Source organism: Micromys minutus, assembly GCF_963924665.1.
Source record: "Micromys minutus genome assembly, chromosome: 4".
Taxonomy (NCBI): domain Eukaryota; kingdom Metazoa; phylum Chordata; class Mammalia; order Rodentia; family Muridae; genus Micromys; species Micromys minutus.
In genome coordinates this window covers 21,520,442-21,547,398 of record NC_137973.1, presented here as the reverse complement: position 1 = coordinate 21,547,398, position 26,957 = coordinate 21,520,442, and the positions used below count along the sequence as shown (strand labels likewise).

General features: G+C 39.9%; 1 protein-coding gene across 6 annotated transcripts in view; it reads left to right on the top strand.

Annotated features, from left to right (window-relative positions):
• ARFIP1 (ARF interacting protein 1) overlaps positions 1 to 26,714 on the top strand; it is a 79,564-nt gene extending 52,850 nt beyond the window's left edge. For 3 of the 6 annotated variants that reach the window (XM_080915651.1, XM_080915650.1, XM_080915649.1), the window contains 4 exons: positions 704 to 925; positions 4,495 to 4,652; positions 8,983 to 9,157; positions 24,885 to 26,714. In XM_080915651.1, the coding sequence (XP_080771777.1) occupies positions 704 to 925; positions 4,495 to 4,652; positions 8,983 to 9,157; positions 24,885 to 25,040 (711 nt within the window). In that variant the 3' untranslated portion in view covers positions 25,041 to 26,714. Of the gene's footprint in view, positions 1 to 703; positions 926 to 4,494; positions 4,653 to 8,982; positions 9,158 to 23,718; positions 23,831 to 24,884 lie in introns of those variants that run through there. The other 3 variants (XM_080915654.1, XM_080915653.1, XM_080915652.1) reach the window with 2 other exon arrangements.
• Positions 26,715 to 26,957: the final 243 nt, after the last annotated feature.

Below are 26,957 nucleotides of genomic sequence, written 5' to 3'. Positions count from 1 at the left end.
ATTCACTCAGGTCCTCACGCCCCACATCCTTTGGAAGATGTGATAAACAACATAGTTAAAAGCTATAATACCTTCACTACCAGTTTTTGTTGTTGTTAATGTTGAACAATAAAATATAATTTTATTTTCATAAAAATTGTTACTTAGCAAGTTTACTTTCTTGTTCTCTGAAATTAGGCACATTTTAAGGTATATGTTTCTGCGACAGAATAGCAGTTAATACTCTGCTGAACTGGGGACTTCTCATCTCTCTCTCATTGTCTTACTGTGTCTCTCTGTTCTCTCTCTTCGTTCTCCCTTCCTACACAAACACAGACTGCATAAGGTGAGAGTAGGAAAGTAACCAGTGAGAGTTCGAGCTTGGCAGTGTATTCTCTCTAAGTCTTCATGCTATTCTACAGAACTTTCAGGTACCCCTGTTGCTTTAAGTACTTTATCCAAATGCCATGAACTTGAACTGTGACTGTGGACTGTTCATTGGGCAATATATAAACTGGCTAGATGTATGTCACAATAGCTTAGTAATAGTTATTAATCAGACAGGCCTCTAAATACATTTCCCCGATCCTGGGGGGCAGTAGCTCAGCTGACTAGCTCTCTCTAGGTATGAAACTAACGTGCAATGTGCAGTGTAGTATTGTGCTTTGCTGTATTGTTTTGTTCTATTTTTCTCCCTAAACAAAATGCATCTTTCTGCTTTTAGTGTACTCGGCAAATTATATCTGAGAAGCTAGGCCGTGGCTCAAGAACTGTGGACCTTGAACTTGAAGCTCAGATTGATATATTAAGAGATAATAAGAAAAAATATGAAAACATTCTGAAACTGGCTCAGACCTTGTCGACGCAGCTTTTCCAGATGGTGCATACCCAAAAGCAACTTGGAGATGCATTTGCTGACCTGAGTTTGAAGTCTCTAGAACTCCACGTAAGCTTATTGAGACTAACTCTTAGAGGCTGTGGGTGTGAGGGTACTAATAGAAGTATTCTGAGAGGTAATTTTTTCCACTTATAATTTGCTAAACTCTCAGTAAAATTGGCATTGTTGTGTTTGTTTGGGTGCTGCACATTGAACCCAGTGACCATTGGTGTTACTCCACTGGTCTGTATCCTCAAACCCCAATGTTTTTTTAAAAAAAGATTTATTTTATATGAGTACACTGTAGCTGTCTTTAGACACACCAGAAGAGGGCATTGCTGTGAGCCACTATGTGGTTGCTGGGATTTGAATTCAGAACCTCTGGAAGAACAGTCAGTGCTTTTAAGTGCTGAACCATTTCTCCAGCTCCAGGACATTCTTTTTAAGATACTGCACCATACAATCTTTTGGGGTTTTTTCTTTGGTTGTTTTGTTTTTGTTTTTATTTTTTGGTTGTTTGTTTGTTTGAGACAGGGTTTCTCTGTGTAGCCCTGGCTGTCCTGGAACTTGCTTTGTAGACCAGGCTATCTTTGTGCTCACAGAGATGCCTCTGCTTGCCTTTTATCACCCTTCTTTCCTGAGTGTTGGGAGTGAAGGCATGTGCCACCACCGCCCAGCTTACATCAGAAGGTCCAGATGACTCTGAATGCAGAGATCCATTTCTACCTGGAGTAGATGTCACTAGAGGTCCTAGGAGAAAGTTTTTGGTGAGAGAGAAGGATTACCCAGCACACCCACAACTATTTGTGATTCTTTGATGGGATATAAACAGGCACTTACTGTGGAAATCTCTTACCAGTCTCTTTGTTGTTGTTGCTTATTTTTTTAAGATTTATATGAGTACACTGGACATTGGATCTCATTACAGATGGTTGTGAGCCACCATGTGGTTGCTGGGAATTGAACTCAGAACCTCTGGAAGAGCACTCAGTGCTCTTAACCACTGAGCCATCTCTCCAGCGCTCTTACTAGTCTTAAAATATACTGAACAAATAGTCACTTGCATGAGTGGATTTGGGGTGTGTGTTTACTAAAATTATTAAAATAAATTAGATTTAGGGCTGGGCTACAGCTCAGATAGTGTGTATTTAGCATTTCTAAGACAAACAGAATAAAGGTCTTTTTTTTTATTTAAAATTATTTTATTTATTTAAATATGGAACAGAACATTCTTCTTGTTTTCAAACAAAGGCTCCAGCTGAGGCTGGGTCTTAACTCCCTATACAACTAAGGATGACTTTGAACTTCTGCTCCTCCTGCCTCTGCTTTCTGAATGCTGGCATCTATATGTGAGCTCAGTTATTATAAACTGAGCTCAGTTAGATGCTGCTGAAGATCAAACCCAAGGTTGGCAAATGCTATGCAGTTACTCTACCAACTGAGCTCCATCCCAAGCCCAGCGGAAACTCCTTGAGAACTTCTTTTACTGTCTAGTGACTCTTGATGTCTGGCTATTTGTCTTGACTGGAACAAAAGATAATTCTTCACCCTGCAGCTGTCTAAGCTGAAGAAGTAGGTCATTCAAAGCAGAAAGCCACTTGGTCCTAGAAACTTAGATAAGAAATTTGCTACAGACATTGACACAGCATAATAATAATAAATGCAGAAACTCAAATTTTAGATGATCTTTTAGACTTACAGAATTTGCTTTTAATTGGATGCGTGGATTTATTTTGAGGGTCTGGATTTCTGTTACATAGGTCTCTGGGTTCTTTTTCTCCCCCTCTCATTTGTAGAGATTACAATTTAATTGTATTGCTATTGTCTTTCCCTTTTCTCCCTTCAGATTGTCTCATATACCCTTTCTTGATCGTCTCTGTGTGTGTGTGTTCTTACATACATAATACAGCCTGCTCTGTCTGTATAATGTTACTTGAATGTATGTATGTTTTGGGGATAGGCCACTTGGTTTTGGATAATCAATTTTGGCAGTTTTCTCTGGGGAAGACTAGCCCTGTGTGCTTGCCCCCTTCCCTTTCCCTGTCCCCTGTTCACATCCATGTTAACATGCCTGTTGGTGTTTTTCTATGCTCTATTGTACAGTAAGTAAAAGGACTCTTACTTTTAACTATTACACTTATATAAGTCTATTTTTTTGTTTTTGGTTTATTTTGTTTTTTGTTTATTGAACTGGGATCAGGGTGTGTGTCATCACACCCAGATAGGAATCTAGTGTTTATAGTTTTCTTCCTCTTTTTTTTTTTTTACTGTTTTTTTTTTTTTTTTTTTTTTGTAATTTTTGGCTTTTACCTCTTAATGAATGTCAGAGGAAATAAGTACAATTATAATACTTTAAATTTTTCTAGAAGTTACAGAAAGTGTTCTATCCCATATATTTTAAATGTAGTACATATGTAGTACATTTATTTATACTTATAATTTAGCTTGTAGAAAATGTCAGAGGCAGCCTGCCCTTACACCTTCGTTATAAAGATGCTCTAATGATGACAGAATGAATAACTGCCTCCCCACTGGTTAACAGTCTTACTTGAGACAGGGTCTTGGCCTGTAGCTTCAATTTGCTTGACTTTGGAACCCTTCTGTTGTTTCTCCCTCTGAGCGTTAGGATTACAGGTGTGCTATATTCTTCTTACACATTTCTACATTTGTAGTCAGTCTACACAATTCGGAAAACTGAGTCAGGAACAAAGAACAGGAACCTCTCTTAAATGAAAAATGTTTTTAGTATAATGTAATTTTCCTCTCCTAATACTGAATTATCACATCATTTATCATCTGGAAATGTAGTTATAAGCATAGCACTACATTAAATTTTATCTTCTAGTTAACTTTTGTTACTTTTTTTATAGTCAAAATTGAAGTGTTTTATGACAGACTGGAGAATTCAAGAATGATGCGTCTTACTGTAAAATAGGATTACTTTATTTGGTCAGATGTGCTTCTGCGTAATCTGCTTTGACTGGGAAGCTTGCACTGCTGAGCATGAAGAGTTTGTTCTTGCCACATATGAAGGAGTTGTCTGAAATGTTGGCTGAGCCAAGGCATGGTTTATCAGAATGAACCGAAGCTGGTGTTGAGTGAACCTCTCAGCTCTGTGTCCAGATAGACCTGATCTTGTAAGGCACCTGGACCTCATAAGTTTACAAAGAAATGTGTCTCGTCAATATTTATACTTTGAAGAAATTCAATCAAAACACAAAAAAGAATGCAATCTATTTTATGTCTGGAAGTTTTAACCAATTGTTACCTAATTTGGTCCTGAAAGTTCTAACTTCTCTGATTAATAAGCTGCTGTATTTTCCCACACAGCTGTGCTTACAGTGTAATAGAAACAAAATGTGGAAACAAAAATATTCTGTAGAGTACAAAGTAATTTAGCTTTTAAAATTATTTAGATTTAGCTGTGTGTCTGGGCTAATGATAATTTTGGTTTACTAAATTTTAGTAATTATGTAGCTAGCTATGATTTATATTCTTATATCTTTAAAGATTAGCAGAAAAAGTAAAAACTTAGGTTGCTAGATTTCTAACCCAAACATTTTCCCATTGATATGTTTACAATTTCAAAGTCATGTCCAGTGATTAGTGGACCAGTTAAGATGTCGTCTTTGTTTTAGGAAGAATTTGGCTATAATGCAGATACACAGAAGCTGCTGGCTAAAAATGGAGAGACTCTTCTTGGGGCCATTAATTTTTTCATTGCTAGTGTGAACACCTTGGTGAATAAAACAATTGAAGACACACTAATGACTGTAAAACAGTATGAAAATGCCAGGTAGGTATTGACTGATGTTGTCTGTTTACGGGTGATTTGTATTTACTTAAGGTTTTTGGTTCCTAACGAGAAACTTACTGTCCAATGTGAAAAGATAAATGATAGATAATGTAATAGAAAAAGAAGGTTAGGTGGTTCAGGGTCAAAGATACTTATTACATAAGCCTCCTGATTGGGTCAGTACTGAAATCTTGTAGAGGCGGAAAGAGAGAACCACATCTATAGACAGTGCTTTCTTTCCAAAAAAAAAAAAAAGAATGTCAAGTTGGAGGTTAGTTCCCAGAAAGAATGAAATGGGAGAGCAAGGTTTTGAAGAAGGCAAGAACAAAAGCTAAATGCCTCAGGAGCTCTTTATTAGCATATGGGTTCGGTACCCTAGGTGCTTGATGACGCCACTTCTTCACTTCACCTAGGCCATGTCCTGGGGAGCCTTAGTCTTACCCCAGCCGGCTTGCTAAGAGACAGGGAGATGGAGGCGTTCTCAGTTCTAGCTGCCTTTGTCCTACCAAGTAGACTCTGGAGGCTGACCCAGTGTGAGCCTGTAACTGTGTTATTGGTGCATCCCACTGTGAGCAGTGACGCTGCTTCCTCAGCACAGCTCTTGATTTTCATTTACACAGGTTTAAGCTACCATTAAATGTTTTCACAGCTGACCTATAGGTCATAAATAATATTTCCCTTTGTCTTGGTGGTTTATAATACAGGTTTCCAAATGTACTATTTTATATGTATATCTCTCTCATGATTTTGTTGGGTGAACAAAATGTATAGTAATAACTAAACTTAAATATCTAAAAATATTCTCTAAAAAGTACTGCGCCCGTAATAACTTCAACTTTTGATCCCACGTCATTTTTCCCTGTGTCCTGACACTGTTGTTTCTTGTCAGCCTCATTTTCTGCTAGTGTTCTCTGGGCACTTGGAATGCTTTCCTTCTGATACATTTCCATAGCATGGTTAAAGATGGTGCCAAGTCTTTCCTTGTAGAAATAGAGCTCAACCTTTGACCTCTTACCCTAGCTAATAGCAGAGCTTTGAGAACTCTGAAAGCATCTCACCATTTTGTGGTTGGGTGCTTATTCTTAGCTCTGTATTGTGTATTCTTTATACACATCAAAACCCAGATATGTGGAAAACTTATTTTTTATTTTTATTACAAGAAGTACTTCTGTTCTGTGCCTTTTATAATTTCCAGTTTAATATTAATGTGGTGTTGTTACTGGCTTAGAAATAAAGGTCACGGTAACAGCTAAGACTATCTGGTAGGAAGTGTGAGGTTGCTGGTTTGCAGATTATTTAGGCTAAAGACTTTTTATTTGAATTATTTATTAACATGATAAAATCAGGTGGTGAGAAATAGAATTGGAAGCAGTCTTTCTAAAGATTTACTTCACTGACATTGAAAGTTGATGACACCCTCAACAGCATCTGCAGTAATTGATGTTGTTCATGGGCTCATACGCATATGAATAAAAGCTTCATTTATCTTACTTTCCTGTGGGTCTTTGCTAAATTTGTATATCATAATCTAATCATTTTAAGCTGTTTTTTTCCATTTTTCTAGTTCTTATAAGACTAGAAGATTCAAAGATAAGAATTTGCTTTTACTTGTCTGCCTCCTGAGTGCTGGGGCTCCAGGCAGGTGCTACATGCAGAACTCAGTGCAGGAAACACATTTGCCTTACAGAGGAGTGAGTAAGTCTACAGAGACCGAATAGCTCGCTTACCTGTAGGTTCAAATGCCCATTCAGCTTCCTGTTTTAATCTCAAATTTGGGCTGCAATTGTAGTTCAGAGATAGTGTCTTACCTGGCACAACAAAACAATAATAAAGTAATTTCTAAAACATAAAATTTTTATGTCTCATGATGAAAAAGTTTTTACATATTAAAATGAGAACCTCAAAGGATAATGGGGTATCAGGTCTCAGGACATACAGTATATTGGCTTATTTGGAACCTTTGGATAGTTACTTAAAGGAAACCTTCAGACAACCTCATTTGTGTGCTTAACAATGACATCATCCCATAACCATCCTTTTTCATTCAAATTATACTAGCGTATTCTTTAAGCTTGTTTGGGGCTTGATTTCTGCTTATCAGTTTTCTGAGGACTTTGTTAGTAGACTTGGATATTGGCTTCTGAAGGGATAATATTAAAGAAGAGTCTAAGCTTCAAAGTTTTAAGTAGCAGTTTCTTTTTTGTTTGACAAATTTACTGACTTTTAGGGCAGGGGTCATTTAGCTGGCATGAGAAGTGGTCATTAAGGCAAATGCTGGGTGGTCTGCTAGCCCTGATATGCATTGTGTACAAGTCCTTCCTGGCCCTCTCGTAACAGCCCATTCAGTGTTTCTCCACAAGGCAGCCGGTTGTGACCTTCTCCAGAGAGCAGTAGGCTCAGGCTGGCAAGCTTGAGCTTCGCACCTGGAAGGCTGAGTGCCTATCCCTGGATGGCACCGAGAGCTCTTAGAGAAGCGTTGCTGGAAAGGTCTGCCTTTGCCATCTACTAAAGAATGCAAGGTCAATTATTATAACTGCGTGTATCTCAGCCAGCACTGCTGTTTTCAGAAATGTTGCGGAGCTTTGGAGGGTGCTTGTGACATCCTACCAGCCTTAGTTTGCTTCTTGCCCCATTGGGTTTTTACACGTGTGTAAATCTTACTGCCTCTTATACCCCTTAGTCTCGAGGCTGGCCCAATTTTAGTCACTCTAGTCCATCTCCCTTCCGTACCATTAGAGGGTCAGCTCTCTATCCTAAACAAATAGTCAGGGTAAATCACGGCTCTTGCATGGCTTTTTACCGCTTGTTCTTGTGGCTTTCCTCTGACTGTTTATAAGGGACCATGGGGCTGTCTAGTGTCCTGACTGAAATGCCTTCTATTACTGGGCATTAATTTGGGTTGTAATACACTAACTTAGTTCTCAACTGTTTATGCCAGCGCCCACACTTCTCTTTTGGGGTTACTCTACCAAGTTTATCTCCTAATGCTCTACCGTCCTTTGTGCATCGTGTTTTTTGTTCTCCTCAGAAGTGCTTTCTTAAATGTCCATCACTCCCGCTGTCCGTAATGATAATGTGCATTGTGCCAGTTTGTTGCAATTGAGTTCTCACAAGCCTCTTGAGGATGAGCTCAGCTCACTTGAAACACAGAAGGTGTCAACGTGATCGCTGCTGGACAGATCAACATTCAGTGAACGAATGAGTGGTCCTCATCGGCCCAGAAAGATCTAGATTGTTAAATTTAGTACAGACTAAAAATCAGCAAGGCTTGGGTCCAGGCATGAAGGCACATGCCTCTAATCCCAGCATCCAGGCAGCAGAACAAACAGGTATCTGACTTTGATGCCAGCCTGATTTTTAGGATGAGTTTAGTACAGCCAGAGCTACACAGAGAAACCTTGTCTCAAGAAAAGTAAAAAATAAAAATAAAAAAACTTGGGAAGCAGAAGCTGGCTGATCGCTGTGAATTCAAGGCCAGCCTGGGCTCCCCCTAAAATAAACAAACAAACTAGGGTTTAATGTGAGGGACTGACATACTCCTTTTCATGTTGGGCATACAATATAGTTTATTACTTAACATATTCTTTATTGTTTGACTGGAAGATATGACTCTCCCTGTTAATGTCTAAATAAAGACCTTTAGCTGTAGCACAGACTTTTTTACTAAATTAGCAGTCACTTGCTTTCTTTCAATTGAGTAAGGAATACTGGAGGCAGCTGGGACGGTCACTGCTTACTGTAGTGGTACTGTTACTTCCTCGGGGCTATGACAGAGGTGCAGTGTAGCTGCTGAGAGATCACAGAGTGAGGTTGCTGGTGTAACTATTGTAGAATCATTAAGACAGAGCATCTCACAGAACCAGGCCATAGCGTCTATAGGAGATGTCATTTTCACATTCTAAATGCTACTGTGACCAAAATCCATTCAGCATTGTACTGTCACACACTGAAATGTGACTGGTGTCTGTTGGAATATGATTCTAAAAAATAAACAGAGGCTTTTCAAGAGTCAGTACCCAGCCCCCAGATATAAAGTAAAGTAGCTTATTAGCACTTGCCTATAATCATTGCATGTTGCAGCAATAGTATTCTCAGTGTGATGGGCCAAAGTGTCAATTTAAATACAGCGTGAGAACATCTTAAAGCGCATGCCTGACATACATTGGTACTGTCAGTATGACTTCTCTTACCAGTTTCATTAGGCTTTCTAAGTCGGCTGGTCTTACAATTATTAACCAGTTCACATTAGGGATGTGAGACTGTTGTTTTCCAATTTATCTCTTGACTGTCCCAGTGTTTTCTGGTATGAGATTATTTATTCTCTTTTCAGAATTGAATATGATGCATATCGCACTGATTTGGAAGAACTGAACCTTGGACCACGTGATGCAAACACTCTGCCAAAAATTGAGCAGTCACAGCATCTGTTCCAAATACATAAGGAAAAATATGATAAAATGCGCAGTGATGTTTCTGTCAAATTGAAATTTCTTGAGGAAAATAAGGTAAATTTATTCCTTGCTTTCTATGGCTTTCATGGATTTTAAATAGTCACTTAAATTCACAGAAATTATTTGTTTTTAATAACTTTTTCATGACAATTGCATGAAGGAGGGTTCATACCTAATTTGAGTTTAGATACATGATTTCTGTTACAAGGTTTACTAACCGTATTGAGTCATGTTCTCATATATAACAACTGGGTGGGTAAAAAACACTTGTGTTCAACTTTGATCTTTAAATTGATGTTGTGAAACAAGTACTTTAATTAGTTAAATATTGGAGCTCTTTATCAGGTTTAGTGGCCCATGCCTCTAATCACAGGATTAGGAGACAGAGGCTGGTCCTGGTTTTATTGCATGTTTTTTTTTTCTCGGGTGCTGGGGATTGAATCTAAGCCCTGGGCATGCTGGGTAGGTTAGTGGACGACTACTGCCCCAGTGTCCTCAGCCCTTGAGATGTCCTTTGTGTTAAAGATCAGCTCCTGTGTTTGACTTGTTTTGGTTTTCTGTGGAAGATTGTAGTTGTAAATGAGAGAACCAATCCAATCATGGTACAGCTGGGTATTGTTCTGTCTGTGAACTTTCATGGAAGCAGTCTCTCTTCCTGTGCTGTCTGTGTTCTCTGAAACCAGCTGCCTCCAGCCACACTTGCTTCCAGGTGGCTGAAAACTGGCATGTAGTCAGTCAGTTTGGTACTATAGCATATACCTGGGACAACTCATTTATAAAGTGAAAAGGTTGGTTTGGCTCACGGTTGCAGAGGTCTCAGTAATAAGGCGTATCCCAACAGGAGCATGTGTCAGACAAAGCTGTCTACCCTGTGGCAGCCAGGGCGACCCTCTTCCTTATGAGGCCCCACTGCTTTGGGTTTTTTTTTTTTTTTTTTTTTTGCCCTTGTTTCCTTTGTTAAAGGTTTAGTTTTTATTCTGCTTTGTTATTTTGAGCCAAGGGCTCACTGTAGCTCTGGCTGTCCTGGAACTTGCTATGTAGACCAGGGTGGCCTCAGATTCACAAAGATCGGCTGCGTACAACACCACACCCAGCTGTTGTTTTTATTATTGAGACAGTGTTTTAGTAGATAGAAAAGGACGGCCTCGTATTCATGATTAGCTTTGCTCTTGAGTTTTTAGCTAAGCAGGTATGTGCTGTGCCTGGCCTTGGGCCACACTTAAAGATTCTACTCTCTCCCAGTAGTGCCATAGGCTGGAAGCCAAGCCTTTAACACATGGTCCTTTGGGGACATTTAAAGATTTAAACTGTAGCAGTTATTTTTATTTACTTCTAGAAAACTAGTATTTATATGCTCCCTCATGACATAGAAGGACTGTATTTTTCCTTTAAAGCCCATAACTACCGTAACATCTCCAGAATAACATATCTCTGGCTTCTACCATGTCTAGAAATGTTATTCCATTTTTAAAGAAACTGGATGAAAATACTCACCTGGAAGCAATACAGTAATAGAAAAAGGAAGCTAAGTAGATTATCAGAGAGATTGCCTAACATGATTGAAATAGCACAGCCTTTTAAACCATTCATTAGCTAAGGCCCACAAGATGATGTTCATTTCAGTCTCAGATGTATTCATCAGTTTAGTATTAATTGTTTAGTATTTTGATGGATATTGTTATATCAATATTTACATATCTGTTGACATTAGCACTGATATAGTACTTAGAAGAGCCGTGCTCGACAGTAATGTGTATGTTAATAAATTCACAGACAGCCAGGTCATTTCTAATTTTTTTTTTTTACTTTTATTTTTTTATAGTCTAGTAAATTCCTTTCCCATCCTCCCACAGCACTTCATCCCATTCTTCCTGCCCCCTCTCTCCAAGAGGATGTCCTCATCACCTTTTTCTCCCACCAGGCTCCCCACTCCTAGGGGCCTCAAGTCTCCCCAGGGTTAGGTGCATCTTCTTTCACTGAGGCCAGACCAGGCAGTTCCTCTGCTGTGTGTGTGTCTGGGGCCTCATACCAGCTGGTGTTTGCTGCCTGGCTGGTGGCTCAGTGTCTGAGAGATCCCAAGGGTCTGGGTTAGATGATACTGCTGGTCTTCCTATGGAGTTGCTGTCCTCCTCAGCTTCTTCCAGACTTTCCCTAATTCAGCCACAGGGACCCCTGACTTCGCTCCAGTGGATGTCTGTAAGTATCTGTATCTGTCTCAGTCAGCTGCTTGTTGGGCCTCTCAGAGGGCAGCCATGTTAGGCTCCTGACTGTAAGCACAGCACACCATCCGTAATAGTGTCAGGCCTTGGAGCCTCCCCTTGAGATGGATCTCAAGTCATGATAGTCACTGGACCTCCTTTCCCTCAGCTCTTTTAGACAGGAAGAATTCTGGGTCAGAGTTTTTGACTGTGGGATGACAACTCCATCCCTCCACTTGATGCCCTGTCTTTCTAGTGGAGGTGGACTCCTCCTCTGTTGCCTGGGTATCATTTCTAAATTTTAAATGCCAATCAGATGGATCTTACTTTGTAAACACTGTTAATTATAAGTGTTATCTATAATTTAAGACTTTGCTCGAGGAGGTGGTGATGCATGCCTTTACTCCCAGCACTTGGGAAGCAGAGGCAGGCAGATTTCTGTGAGTTCAAGGCCAGTCTGGTCTTTAGAGAGAGATGTGGAGTTAGCCAGAGCTATGCAGAGGAAGTTTGTCTCGAAAAACAACAACAAAAAAGACTTAGATTTGTGAGAGAATTTTGCTGGGTTGTGTGGTTTAACAGCGTTCACTCTTTCTATTTATAATAATGAGAACAAAAGTTTGCTTCTTTGACAACTTTCAGTTCAGTTTTGTTCTTCTATTACACTACTTCAGAATTAATTGCTCGCTTATAGATGTAAATAATCTATTTAGGAATTGAGTTAACAAAATATAATGCAGTGTTTGTTCAATGTGTGTTGACTTTAAGAGCAGTATTTCTGAATGTGGTAGTTTATAATTTGATGTTTATGAACCTGGTTTTGTAGTTCTCTGGCTCATAGCTTTCTATGGTGACAGTTCTCAATGGACAAGCACTCTGCAGCTACTCTAAAATGAGAGGCCAGATAGCGAGGTGCTAGAATAGTCCATAAAATCAGGGCAGAGAGTCCTTGATTACGGAGCAGTCACCCCTGTGGCAGTGCTGTTAAGTCTTAGTGATTTTGTGGCTTCTTTTTATAACTTAAAAAAAAAAAACCAATGTGGGACTGGCCATAAGATAGGTTGTTTACTCTGTTTTAAAGGTCAAGGTGTTTACGGTGTGTTCTTAGGATAGCTGTGCTTTAGCAAACCAACTGGATAGGTGTATGAGCGGCAGCAGAGACACTAAGCCTGTAGCTGAGGAGCTTGCCCTTAGGGACCAGCACTCTGATAGAGCTGGGCCTTAATTACTACACTGCAGAAAGTAAGTTCAGGACCAGAGCTTTGAGTAGAGTGCTTGCCTAGCATGCATTCATCCCTAGCACAGGGAAAGAGAAAAGATTTACAAAATTTACAACTTTTTTAAAAAAAATTTAAATTTACAATTAAAACAGAAAGATTTACAATCCCAGCATTTGAAGCTTATCACTAACTACATTGAGGTCAGTCTGTACCACACACTCAGTTAGGGGTTTGTCTGAGCCACAGTGTGGGACCATATCTCAAACAAACAAAATGAATTTCAGGGCTGAAGTGAGCCAAGATGTCGAGTGTAATTTAAAAGAAGCGCACACCTTGGATTTTATCAGGCCTGGGATGGCAGGGAAACTTAAGAGGTAAGACTACTTGGGTGTGGGATTGTCAGGAGAGAGGCACATCTTGAATGTCCTAACAATTTTGTTGTCTTTGAAGTTACATTGCTCCAAGAATGTGATCTATAACTAGGTTAGAAAATTATGCAAAGGCTAAAAATTAAGTAAAAATATAAGGTGGCTTGCTTATCATAAGGAATTGTCTTCTTGTAAGTGAAATTTTGAGGTGAGTCTGAGGTACATAGCTCAGATTTAAGGGCAGTGGGCACAGTGCTGATGTGTTAGATCAGAGGACACAGGGTCTGGCTCGTAGCAGCACAGTCCATGTGTTGCCTTTCGCTCCCTTGTTTGAGAGATCTCCTAGACTCAGTCACACAAACCAGGTCCTGGTGTGAGAGAAGGGTTTCTTTCTCTACCCATGTTCCCTTTATTTCCCTCTATTTGTCTCTTGCTGAAAGTGTGCACTGTTGTACACTTCTGTATGTGTGCATCCCCTAATGTTGAGGAACAGATGGTCATATTTGAAGTTGGTATTCTCCCTTAGCAAGAACCCATGTTCTGCTTCACTGTGTGTTTTCTGCCTTCCCTCCCCATGACGTAGTTACCTGCCTTTAACTTATACAATCCGTATTCCTCTCGGATGTGGCCTTCATTGTTTGCTAAATAGCACTGGGTTCATAGCAGTGAAGACTGAGTTAACTAGATTCTTGGGATGTTTCACCTTTCACCATTTCTCCTTATAGACCTTTATATAATGTTGTTTTAGGTATTTTGTGACCTAAAGTGGCTTTTTATCCATTTGTTCTTTCAAGGCTCAAAGCAAAATATAGGCCACTTTAGTAAAAAAAAAAAAAAAAAGAAAGAAAGAAAACCAACATTTTTGGTGCTCTGTACAGTCTGTTAAAATAGGTACTGAGCCCTCCTTTAAGTCTTTATGATATTCAGTGATGGTTCAGGCATTCACCACAATGTGTGCATTTCTTCCCCACACCATCGCTCACTGGCTTGAAACACTGGCTCTGACTGTCTTTCTGTTCTTATTGTTGATATAGAAAGAAGCAGATTAGCTTAAGCAACTCATTTGTTTTAAACAATTCTTGTGTGCTGGAACTACCAAGAATGTGAGATACATGGTTTAAGGTTAATCTGAGGCTGGGAGTGTAGTTAATGGTAGAGAACGTGTCTAGTGTGCTTGAGGCCCTAGATGCTAAAACTCAGCACTAGAAAAGAGAAGGTAAATGAAGGTATTTTAAAGCTATGGGTATGTTGGGGGCAAGGCTAAATGTTCAAAATCATCCAATAAAATTATTTAAAGTATAAAATCTAAAAAGTAGGGATTTATTTGTTTTTAAGAAAGATAAAATTACTCTTACCTTAAGACACTGTTAATTAGCTACAACCATCAAATGCAGGCTTGTTTCATTAGTTTATGTTTTAATGACTTAAGAGATAATGGGTGTCAAAGAAGGATAGAGTGAATTTTGGATAGAGAGTTCAATGGTAAAAAGAAAAATTCATATTAAAAATCAGTTATTCTTGTAAATAAATAAATTAGTTATTCTGAGTCTGAAGTTGATATAACAATAGTTGTTTCTACTCAGCGTATTGTGCTTAAAATAGTAACATTCTTGTGAGTGTTTCTTTGTTGCTATTCATGCTAGGCAGGCACTTTGCCACTGAACTGTCTCCCTATCCCTAAAATTTCTTTTTTAATACTAAGCATATTATTTCTTTTTCAGTGCATTATTACCATCTTACTTCACATGTGGATTATAATTTTATTTTTGCAGAGAAAAAAAATCAGAGGGCTAAATAAAATGGGCAGAAGCAAGAATGTATGGAAACTAGAAAGTGTGTGATTTATATACAAACACGCTATGAGACAGCTGCTGGGTGGCTCTGACTTGGTACGTGCAGGCAGCTGCAGAGGAAATGCAGCACCTAGAAACTGAGGATTTGGAAACCTTGGAGAACCATGTGTGGCTTGCTTACTACAAGTACATTGAAGGGGAACGCCACACTCTGGTTTAATTAGTTTGATTTTTCTCTAGTGCTGGGATCTAGAGCCAGGTCTTGCTGCTAAGCTGCAGCCCCTGCTTCAATCCAGACCTCAGTTTAAAATGATTGTGCCAGAGGTTAAGGCACATGTTTGCAGTTACCTAGCATGTACTAGCCACAGATGAGACCTCAAACTCATCATGTAGTTAAGGATGTCCTTTGGTGACAGCCCTGGTTGTGTGGTTCTGGGGATTAAGCCCAGACTTTGTGTGAGTTCAGCAAACACATAGTCTTGGAATGTTTGTCTTATTGTTAAACAAAAAGAAGGTCAGCTTGTTAGTGTCTTAACAGATCCATGCCAGTGGTCAGCTGTATAATTGGTTTTACAACTGGAATGTGAGTACTTGGTGTGTTCACTCACATAGGTCAAGTGAGATTAAGTAATTGAGGTGGAAGAATCTTCCTTGTTTTAAATAAAAGTGAGTTAAGGTTCCTGACTCTGATAGACAACTAGTGTGTGATGCTGAGCACAACAGGACCTGCTGACAGTGTGGTCTACCTACATTTGGGTCCTGTGAACATTCCTTTATCCTTGGATCTTATCCTGCCATTTTAGTGACCCGTTCTTTGTTCCTTCGGCCCTCCTGGCTGCTGCATCTGGTTCCCCTCTCGCCTTCTCCTCACATAGCTCAGGGTCCTGCACACTCTGCACTCTTCCAGAGGGCCTGCCTCTGGCTCTGCTCTCCCACACGTCTATAATAAACCTTTCCCTTCACCATACCCAGAAGCAGTCGTGTTTCTTTTCTTTTCCTTTTTGCTCCTTTTTTTTTTCATTCTTCAGTAAGACAGAACATGCAGTCTTTCTTAATCTGCCTTGTTTTACTTAACCTAATGATTTCTAGTTTTTCATCCATTTTCCTAAGGATATAACTGTTGTATATAGGTACTACATTCTCTTTATCTGTTGACAGACACTTGGTGCTTCTGTTTCTTCGCTGTTGTCAGTGGTAAAGCAATGAATATGGATATAGAGATATTTCTGCAGCAAGGTTTAGTGTCTTAAGATACTTGTAGCTTTCTTGGGAGCCTTATGAGAGCCTCTCTTCAAGAGGGAGTTTCCCATTCTAGCTTGTTAAGATGGGTTTCTCTTTGTATATATAGCTGTTCTGGAACTCACTCCATAGAACAGGCTAACCTTGAATTCAGAAACCACCTGCTTCTGCCTCCCAGGTGCTGGGATTAAAGGTGTGCAGCACCATGCACAGCCATATTAATTTTTAAATCCATATAAATGTTGTACCTAAGCCATGTGTAGCTGTAATCTCCGCTGCTCAAAAGGCTGAAGCAGGAAGATCATGAGTTCTAGACCAGCATGAGCAATATGACGAGATGATGGGACTCCACCTAAAAAGCCACAGAAACAAAAAACCAGCCCTTCCTCTGTTAAAGCAGGTACTGGACTAATGAGATGTCTCAGCAGCTGAGGATCCATGCCTCCAAACCATATAACAAGTCTAATCCTGGAGAGCCCCATGGTGGAAGGGAAGAAGTAACTTCTGCAGGTTATCCTGGATCATTACATGTTTGCTCTGGTACATGTGTACACACACAAAGAGATGTTTCAAATTAAATAAATCTATGGAGAAAGGAAAATATATACAGCTAGAATATCTTTTTAATAATGTGCCTCACCATTTCTCCAGAATAAGTCTCAAAATAGAGTTCTGCTTTCCAAATACATCCAGAGCCTGTAACTCCCTGCTTTGCTTTAAAGCCTGGCGATCAGTTCTGTGCTGAGAAGAGAAAGTGAGCTGTCGTAAGCACATGCGTTACCTCCCATCATTCTTAAAGGACAAAGTAGGAATCATGTGATGAAAGAAATATTTGCACATATGATAGTGTTTCCAGCTAGTGGTTAAATGCCTTCCACATTACTGTTTTTTCTTCTAAACCCAAGTAGAGGGGAAGTGTTTTGTGGTTGTGTTATTGCCTCCTTCCCTCTTCAGAAATCATACCAACAAAACAAAACAAACATAAAAGTCTACAAACCGTGAGAACTGTGAATTGAGGGTTGATTTTGAAATTAGGCTTATCCAAAGCTTACTTACCCAGAACTGCTTAGAGCAGTTTGCAGATGAGTCAAGGTGACATCGAGCTGTGGCTGGGACAAGCACACCAGGCGACCAGGTTAGTTTATCAGTTGTGCTCATATTTCCAGCAAAATCATGTGTTCTAAGGACATATGTTTGGTTGGTAGGTTTAGGGATTGGTGTTTGGGTTTGAGAGACGATGTCTCATGTAGCCCAGGCTGGCTAGTCTTGAACTCACTATAGCTGAGGGTAGCCTTGAGTTTCCAACCCTCCTCCTGTCTCCACTACTCAAATGCTAGGACTTCATAGGCGTGTGTGCCTTCTGATTCTTCTTGGTTAGAAGTGGCCATCTTATGTGTGGGCAGAGTTGGAGTTTCAGTTTCTGTTGGATATGGTGGAGGAGTTCTGCCTTTTACTCTCAAGTGGATTCACCTCTCGGTGTGTGTGCTTCTAAACCATGGTGCCGTACTGAACCTGGTCTATAAATGAATGTGTCGTGGGTTCCTCAGCTCCACATTCTGTTGGTGCTGGGAGCCTTGAGTATCTTCCAAGTCGGTTTGACAGTTTGAGATTTGAAATGGAGTACTATTGTCCTGGACTGAGCCTCAGTAGTTCCTGTCTCTTCGGTTGGTTACATTTAGTTAGGAGTTCAGGGTTGAATCTCAAGACAGTAGCACTGTTTGAGTCTAACTTTGCTTCTTGTGAACTTTCGGGGTTCTTGTCATGACTTGGCACTTTGCCCCTGTTAACTTGTCTGCTTTGTTGTGTGTGACCAAAAAACTATGTGATAAGGGTGACTTAAAAAAATAAATAAATAGACTTAGCATTCTGGTTTTTTGTCCTTTTAAACTTAAAATCCTGATTTCCTCTTTTTTGTGGAACTGAACAGTGAACCCTAGGCCTTATACATGCTAAGGAGGTACTCTGAATTAGCTTTGCCCCAGCCCTTCTTTCTTCTTAAAGCTGAGCATGTTACTGCTTGCAGTTTTATAAAGAATTCATAAATTTCATTAAAGCATTTCTCTTAAGTAAATGATATCAGAATTTTGTAATTCATATAAGACATTAGATTCATAATTCTTAAAAGTTAGTTTTCCATGATGTCATAATACATTGCTATTCAAGAAAACGGTTTTGTGAATAATGGTGAGTGTGGAAGGGCCTTTGTTTTCAGTCCGTTCTATATTGCATAGTGTCCAAATGCACAAGGCTTTCTGCTTTCTGGGCCACTTTCTGTCCAGTCTCAGCTCCATTTTGTCCCTGCCTCGGTGAGCTCTCTCATCTGTTAGAGAACTCTAAAGAGTTAACTTCCTACACTCCCAACACATGGTTTGTCTTCTGGATTCAGGAGCACCTGAGTGGACAGGACTCATTCTGAACAGGTCCAGAATGGAGTACGGTGTAGAAGGATTCTTCTGTTCACTGCGCTCCTGGGTCGTTTCTGGGACACATCTTCCGTAGCCTGTCTCTGGACATCTGCGTCTCCAGTGCTCTCAAGACCACGAGCATCAGACTCTTCTAGAAGCCTGCTGCCAACTCTTCCAGCTTCTTTTTACAATCAGCTTTAAGATCTTAGACGTCTGTGTGAATAACGTGTGTGGTTTCATTTCCTCTAACAACTTTCATATTTCCTCCTTCCCACCCGCCCCCTCCCCATGTCACCCACCCTTCTCCAGTAAAGCATTTTGTTGTGTTGTGACTGCTACTGGCTTTAACTCCCCTCACAGAAGCACTCTGTGATGACTCTAAAGTGCCTGGCATTTGGTCAGTGGACACTGCTCTGGGAGTAAGTCTGTAAATGGAGGATTTTGTATATTATATATTTTTATCTATGTAATCCACAATTTTGTTGTTTTAGAGAGTGCTTACTGCTCTAGGCCCAGTGGGACCTGGGAGAATAGAACTGATAAAGGAGGGAGACTAAAGTCTCGTGCTATAGCCAACTTTATTCAGAGTCACATGAGTATAGTCACAAGGACAAGCCACGTGTGACAGATAACACTGCACTTAAAGCATACGACACATGTGGCAAAAACATTTTTTGTAGAGGCATAGAAACAAATAACAATAGCCAGTTGTGATAAATAATTTAAGGTAAATTCACTCCTATGTGATGCCCTAAAGGGGCACAAAAGCATAACATAAGAGCAGTTCTGTGTTTTTGAAGAACGGAGGTCACAAGACTCTTGTCTTAGTTTCTTGGAGTTTTCTTACAAGCATTCAAAAATCTCACACTCTTCACTCTTAAACCGTGTTCCTACTAGAGAGGTTTAGTGATTGTCCTGAAGTCTCAAAGCTGGACTAGAATTTAAAGCTAACTGGCTCCAGAGCCCTGCTTTTAGTTAAGTACAATGTTACACTGTTGTTCAAGGTACAGCTCTTAAAATAATAGTGGAAGTAGATGATATAATAATACATGATATGTGATAATATAATGATGGGAAGATAGCCTTGGGATACGGAGTCTGTGTGATCACATCCAAACAGAGCGCAGCCATGTGGGAGGAACGGGAGGATGGAGAAGGGCACTAAGGGTGTGAGTCTTATGTATAGATGGCAGCATTTTTGCCTAAGGAGAGAAAACCTCTGCTTTGATGGTTTTGTTTGTTGTTTGAGATGTGTTCTAACTGTGTGGTCCAGGCTGGCCTCAAAGGTATGAGTGCTTGAGATGCTTCTGCCACAGCTGGAGAAGCTGAGGCTGCAGATGCCGAGCCAGCACTTGTAAATAAGTAAGTGTGTGTGTGTGTGTGTGTGTGCGCGCGCACGCACACATGTGAAATCTGTGACATCAATGAAGCAGCTTTCTACCACCATTTCCTAAGGCTTTAGCCTTCTACTCATCTGTGATTTGTTGACCATACTTCTTCTTGTTCTTGTTCCCTTCCCAGTGCCACCCGTGACTTAAGTGTTTCTCCTCTGCCCATAGTTACTTTGGTGTGACAGACATGTGAGCTAATGATGTGATATTCCAGGAACTCAGTGGAGGGCTGAGAGCTCCTACTCATATCTGCCTTGTCTTCCTAGACAGATTGGTAACAGACAACCAAAACACCAAATGTCAATTTTGAAATAGCAGTACTTGGTTTCTTAGCAGCTGGGCACCTCTTACAGGACGGCCTGTTGCACTCTGTCTGCATATACTGAAGCTAGTTTTTTGCTCCAGGATTTGGGTATATTTAATGTAACTCCTATTTTCTAGACTTATTGGAAGAGCAGGTAATTAACTTTGAAGTACCTCACAATATGACTATATTTATTAAGACTAATAACGTATTTTAACTGGGTGATCCTGTCGTTAAGTTAATTCTCTGAATAAGAAGGTGTGTGTAAGGCTGAGGTATGGCTCTTAGGTTGAACAGCAGCCTAGTATGCATGAGGATTGTGGTCTAGCTTTACTGTCTACAGGGCAGTGCTCACCTGTAGGACTTACTGTAGGAACTCCATGATGCTAATCTTCCCAGGATGCTGTCCTGGAGGTGGGAAAAGTATCATCCACTGGCCTCATCTCTGGGCAGGCTCTTTAGAAAAGCCTAGTTCATGTCTGCCTTAGCAGTGCCGGTTGTGAGTTGTTCTGCATTTAACAATGAAGTATTGTGTGGTGTGGTTAGGGCACTTGACTGACAGTGCTGGGGTGGCTTTGTGTAGATCTCATTTGGGCTGTTCACTAGCAGATCTTCAGGGAGTTTCTTTGTAATTGAGCACACGGTGGTTTAGTATATTTCATTTTAAATTTTTTTCTGTTAAGTTTTAAAGGTTTGTCGAATTGGTTGTCTCATTTTTGCCTGTTATTGTTACCCTTCTTGCTCTTGTTAAGTCTTTTCTTTTTAATTTATTTATTTTATGTATATGAATACACTATACTTATCTTCAGACACACCAGATCCATTACAGATGGTTGTGCACCACCATATAGTTGCTGGGAATTGAACTCAGGACCTCTGGAAGAGCAGTTCGTGCTCTTAACTACTGAGCCATCTCTCCAGCCCCTGCTTTTGTTGTTTTATTTATCCCTTTAACTACAAAGTTTTTTCTAAAGATGTGAGTAGTTCAGAAAGCTTTTTTTCTGCTTTATATGTACAGAAAGTTTAATGTTGGGGCGAGGGATGTAGTTTAGGAACAGACAGAGGCACACACAGGCTCTGGTTTCATTGTATGCACACACACACACAGGTTTAGTATTGTCCTCATAACTTTAGAGAGTCTCTCTTGCTTGCGCGCACACACACACACACACACACACACACACACACACAGTTTTAGTATTGTCCTCATAATTTTAGAAAGTCTCTTGCTTGCACACACACACACACACACACACACACACACACGTTTAGTGTTGTCCTCATAACTTTAGAAAGTCTCTCTTGCCTGCTGCAGTCCTCGTGCTAGGCTCTTGTCCCACTACCGCTGCTCTTGGGCGTGCTCTGCCTCCAGTGCCTGTCTCTAATTTTTGCTTAGAAGTGTTCTGCAACGTTTACTGTCTTGTGAGTGCTGGCTGCTTCACTAGGTGAAAGAGCACGCAGCCATCCAGGAACGTGACATTTTCAAATCCTCACGCTCCAGGCTGTCTTCAGGTCTAGCCTTAGGCATTTCTTGGTTTTTTGAACTTAGGGTTTTTTTTTTTTGTTTGTTTTTTCTGTTTTCTTTTGTTTGAAAGATTCAGGGCTGGAGACATGACCCCAGTAATCAAGCTTGTGACCCCCAAAATCTATAAGACCTTGGGTTCAGTCCTTGGTGTTCATCCCCCCCCCAATGAAACAGGTTAAGTAAAATAATACAAAATTTATTTAATAAATTTACTTACTGCACTATTAAGTGAAATAATTCCTCTGTATAGTATTGAAGTCATTGTATTATTATGGTACAGATGTTACAAATATCATACCATGTGGATACCATTCCTTAATATCTGCTTGGAACAGTGTATTTTGGATTTCAGAGTTTCTTGTATTTTGGAATATTTACATATATACGATGAATTGCTATGGTGAAGAAACCTAGCATATATATAGTTCTAAACATAGAATATACTTAAATATATACATTTATACAGTAGCCTGAAGGTGTACCATGCACCACTCCCAGTGGCCCTACATTTGGATCATACATGAGGTCTAGTCGTAGACTTCCCTCTTGTGTCAAAATCAACACCTAAAATATTTTGTAGTGTTGGGAATTTTTTTTCAAATTGGATTTTATTTACCCTGTAATAAGATTTTTGCAAAACTTAATTTTTGAAACTGTTTTGCAACTACTTTTCTAATAATACTTAATTATTATAATGGTTTCTCTTTATATGCTTGGGGTGCGGCGGTGCTGCCCATACATGAATGCAAATGGCACAGAAGACCTTGGGTGTCCTGCTGTGTGCTCTCAACTTCATTCCTTTAAAACAAGATCTTTCACTGTGCCCAGCAAACCCCAGTGACCCTCCTGCCTCAGAGCCCACAGGGTTCCGGGTTGTAGTTGGACATGCAGTGCTTAGCTTCCCTTTTCTTTCTTTCCTTCTCCCTTAATATAGTGGCTAAGGTTTTGGATGCATATCTTTATGCTTGTGTAGGTAGTATTTTTCCCACCGAGCCGTCGTCTCAGCCCAGCTCTTTGTTATTTATTGGTCAGAACTGTGCAGTGTATCAGGGACGGCAGTACCAGGCTCATTATGTAAACGCACATCATAGTGTAGGTTAGCTAGCAACAAGCAGAAGGGCAGATTACCCTGTTTTAAATCAGTAAGTGTATTGACGATTTACTTTTGAGTAGATAAATGAGTTGATGTTTTAATGTTCTTATTTTAATTTGTGTCTGATTTTTAAGACATTACTGCCAAAATGAAACATGTGTCTAAGTTATAATAAAAACTCAGTATTGACAGAAAAATGAATGACCTGTTTTGATATAGGATAAAGTTAAGCTGTTGGAGGAAGTGGTGGTTCGAGGTGTGGGTGAGAATGGAAGACTGGATCAGGGTTTGGAAGGCTGTCTGCTTGTCTTTCCATTGCAGCTTCAAAGCTTCGCATGCAGGCTGCTGCGTCTTCAGCCAGGACAGCCCAGGAGCTTTCTTCAGATGGCTCTTACGCATCAACCTCCTTGTGGCTGGAAACTGCTTTTGTGGCTGTGGATATCATATTGTTTTATTGTGAAAACACAAGTAGAATTTAACGCCAAAAAAGTGTGTGTCTCATGGATTATGTTCACTGTGGGATGGGGTCATTTTAAGCATGAGATGTCCCAGTCAGAACTGAGTGAGCCACCAGCTCTTCTTCAGTGTGCTCCCCTCCCCCCTCTGTTCAGTTTGTTGCCACCGCCAAGGCTGGGGAAAGAAGCTGCCTTGTATGACATTGTATGACATTTGTGGGTTAGCTAGAAATTTGCAGACGTGGCTCCCTTTCCCTGGCGCTGCCGTTACAGCTCTTTACAGGTTCAGTACATGAGTTAAAATCCTTCTGTTCTCTTTCATTGAACAGTATTAGGAGTTACATTTCAGGTCAGGAAATATACTTGTGGCCCAAACAGCAGTAAAGTGACCCGTTAGAACTTCCTTGTAGAAATTGGACTTTCACCATTAAAATACAGCGGTCCCTTATTTGCTCTGTAGTTGAAGAATCATCCAAACCAGAAGTGCAGAGACAATAAGGTGGTGCTCCTGATGGCAGAGTGAGGTGGTCGCTGCTGGGAAAGCCTTAGGCAGAGGGAAGCGTACTCTGTAAATTTTATAAAAATGAATCAAGCAGCCTACACTCTCTCTTCTGGTTTCTTTCACAGAACACTGGGTTCTTGCAGCTCACCCATGTTGCATGTAATCAATGACTCGTTTCTTTCTGTTGTTGAACATTATCCATCTTATGGGAGTGCCCCAGTACATCTAATCACTGTGGTTGACATTTGAGTTGTTTCTGCTTTGAAGCTATCACGAGTAAATCAACCCCTGACTCTAACCCAGCCTGACTGAGCATCCCTGTGTAAGTCTCCGTGTGCACCTAGGTTTCCATTCTCTTAGATAAATGTCTAGTAGAGTCATTGGATTGCAGATGAGTCATGTGCTTAACTGTTAGAACTGACAAGCTTTTCCATTTCACAGTTCCACAAACTCTCTCTGCATCTTTGCCAGTGGGGGGGGGGGGCTCACAGTGTGGGATTAATGTAGATTTTCCTAATAAATAAAAATGTAGGAAGTTTTTCCATGGGCCTCTCTGTATATTCCTTGGTAAAATAACTATTCAATCTTTTTCCATTGCATGTGGGAGCGTTAATATCTTATTAAATTATTTATATGCTCTGTAATCAAGCTCTTTACATGTTTACCTTTCATTTTCATAGGGGTGTGTAAAAAGTAAGTCTAAAACCAGTGTTGGTGTGTTCTTGGTATCACTATAATAAGTAGTTGGAAATAACTGAGTTATAAGACTTTAAATAAACTGACTTTCTGGGCAGTGTTTGCTGCTATTTAATTTCTTACCAAAAAACAACAACAAAAAGCAGCATTTAAAAGTATTCAGCAGACCCAGATTAGTGTAAAGCTTAGTCTTAATGCTGCCTATACCTGGTACTGTAGCATGCTAATTGTAGATAGTGCTCCTTTTCTATACCTCACATAGTTTAAGTATACTTAACTCCAGAAAGAAATAGGATGGTATTTTTTCTTACTATTCTCAATAATGTTGTTTGGAAATGTTTAACAGGACTGGGTATTGGCTCATTGGAAGAGTAGTTTCCTTCAGCAATGCAAAACCAAAACATCCTAAGTCAACTTGTTCCCTTTCTGTAGTGCAGAGGTCACTGAACAAACAGTGTGTACTTGGTGTTTGTGAACATTGTCATTACATTAATATTAGAGTGGTTCTTGGGCGACACTTAAATTAGGGATGCAGCAAATCTCACTGTCTGGTACGTGCTATAACGCTTGGCCTGTCCCTCTGCCCTGTCCACAGGTTAAGGTATTACGCAATCAACTGGTCCTTTTCCACAGCGCGGTTGCTGCCTACTTCGCTGGGAACCAGAAGCAGCTTGAACAGACACTTAAGCAGTTCCATGTCAAGTTGAAGACCCCTGGAGTGGATGCCCCATCTTGGCTTGAAGAACAGTAAACTCACCTGGGAAAGAAGGATCAGTGTATTGTTAACCGACTAATAAACCAGGAAGAGTTAAGTAGTGTGGGGAGGCGGTGACGTGGCCACCGTTGTAGTGGCTCTTGCACAGATAGCTTTTTCCCTTTCATACCGTAACAATTGAGCTGTTAAATTTGATGGGAAGGTAGGTGATTTTTAAGTAAACATAATTTCTATAATTCTAAACATAATAATTTTCCTTTTTGAGAAATCCTTTTTGTATTGTGAGGGTTGATGGCTATTTCTGTAGTTTGAAATATTTAATATAGATTTGCACTGACAAGATAAAAATTCAAGGCTTTTTTGGTCCCAGAAATGAGGGCCAGCTGTAGTTTTCCAAGGGAGGTTTACATGATTTGTATCAATGTCAGATATTTTATATATGAATATATTCAACATCTCTAAGAAGTTCATGTTTGTGTATTATCTTAAAGAAAACAGAAGCTATTTTGCGGAGGGAGTTTCATGGTGTCCTGCAGTGCCACACACAGGACAGCTCGAATCAATGACTGATGGTCCATAGCTCATTGCAGACACACTTTAAAGATTAATCTGTAACACTGAAACTTTGTCTATATTTTTTTAGTTTAGATATTTTTAAAGGCCCGGGAATCACACTGTCATAATTTTTATGGCGTGTTTAAACTTATAAATTCGACAGTTGTGTTAGCAGTTTAGATTTATAATGAAATCTGCTTAAGAGGGGTAGGTTTGTGTTTTTGTTTTTAAATGTGGACACAGAAATGGAAATTTTTAGCAGTTTCTAGAGTAGAAATTTGTACATTAAAAAGCTAGTTTGAGAGTAAATTCCATTTTGATAGGAGAGAATTTCCAGACTGTGTTCATTGGCTTCCATGTGTGACTATACCAGTTAAGCCTTAAATCACAGACGCGTGCCTTCTCAGATGCAGTAATTCTTGCCCAGCCATTGTACATACATGAAGAAACCCCTATGGAGAACATGTGATTTGTCTGTAATGTTGGGATTTTTTTTTTTTTTTTTTTTTTTTTTTTTGTCCTTGTAAAACCACACTTGAGGTGGATTTGAGGTGGATGACTAAACCAACTTTTGAATTTTTTGTTTGGTTTCTCTTGATTCCTCTTGAGAAGGGGGATGATGGGAGAAATGTTTCCACGTGGGTATTGAAAAGATGGTTTAAAGTGTGTGGAAGGGAAGACCCAGTGTGGGCTGGTCACTTGTGCAGCACCTTTGGTCTTATGTGTGCGGTTGGCTTGTCCACCCTGGTTCCTCGGTGATGTAATCTTGTCTAAATGTAAAGCTCTCTTGATTTTGTCACACATATAAATGAGTATTTTCAGAGATGCCACTTTACCTGTTATTTCTATTGTGTTGAAATGAAGTACTTAAAATTACTGTTAAACGTGAACTTTGTAGACTATGATGTGTTACATATGTCCAAATGCCTTTTAGCTGGCCTTTTTTATTAATATGCCTGTTTTGAGTGCTTAATACAATGTAATGTGATTGTAAGTCGTGCGCCTATTCTAAATCATTCCCTCCTGTGTATTTGTGCTCTGAGAGCTTTATTTTATTCTTCCAGCAGAGTAACTTGTGATGGTTATTTCTGTTCCCCAGAGCGTGAATTCCTCTGGTGCGAATTCTGTCTTCTTATTAAAGTGTCCGCTGCAACACCCAGTTGCCCTGACCTGATACATTTTAAACAAGAAGTGACTATTTGGAACTTGAGAGAATAAGCTTTTCTTTCTTTAGGGGGGAAGGTGCTTCTGTTACTGTGCTGTGCTCCAAGCCATTGCTTCTTCTCAGTCTGGATCTCTGCAGAGCTGAACACACCCAGGCTCACCAAATTTCAACAGTTGTAGCGGAGGAGCTAAATAGTAATAGACCCATGGGTTAATTAATTTATTTCAGAAAAG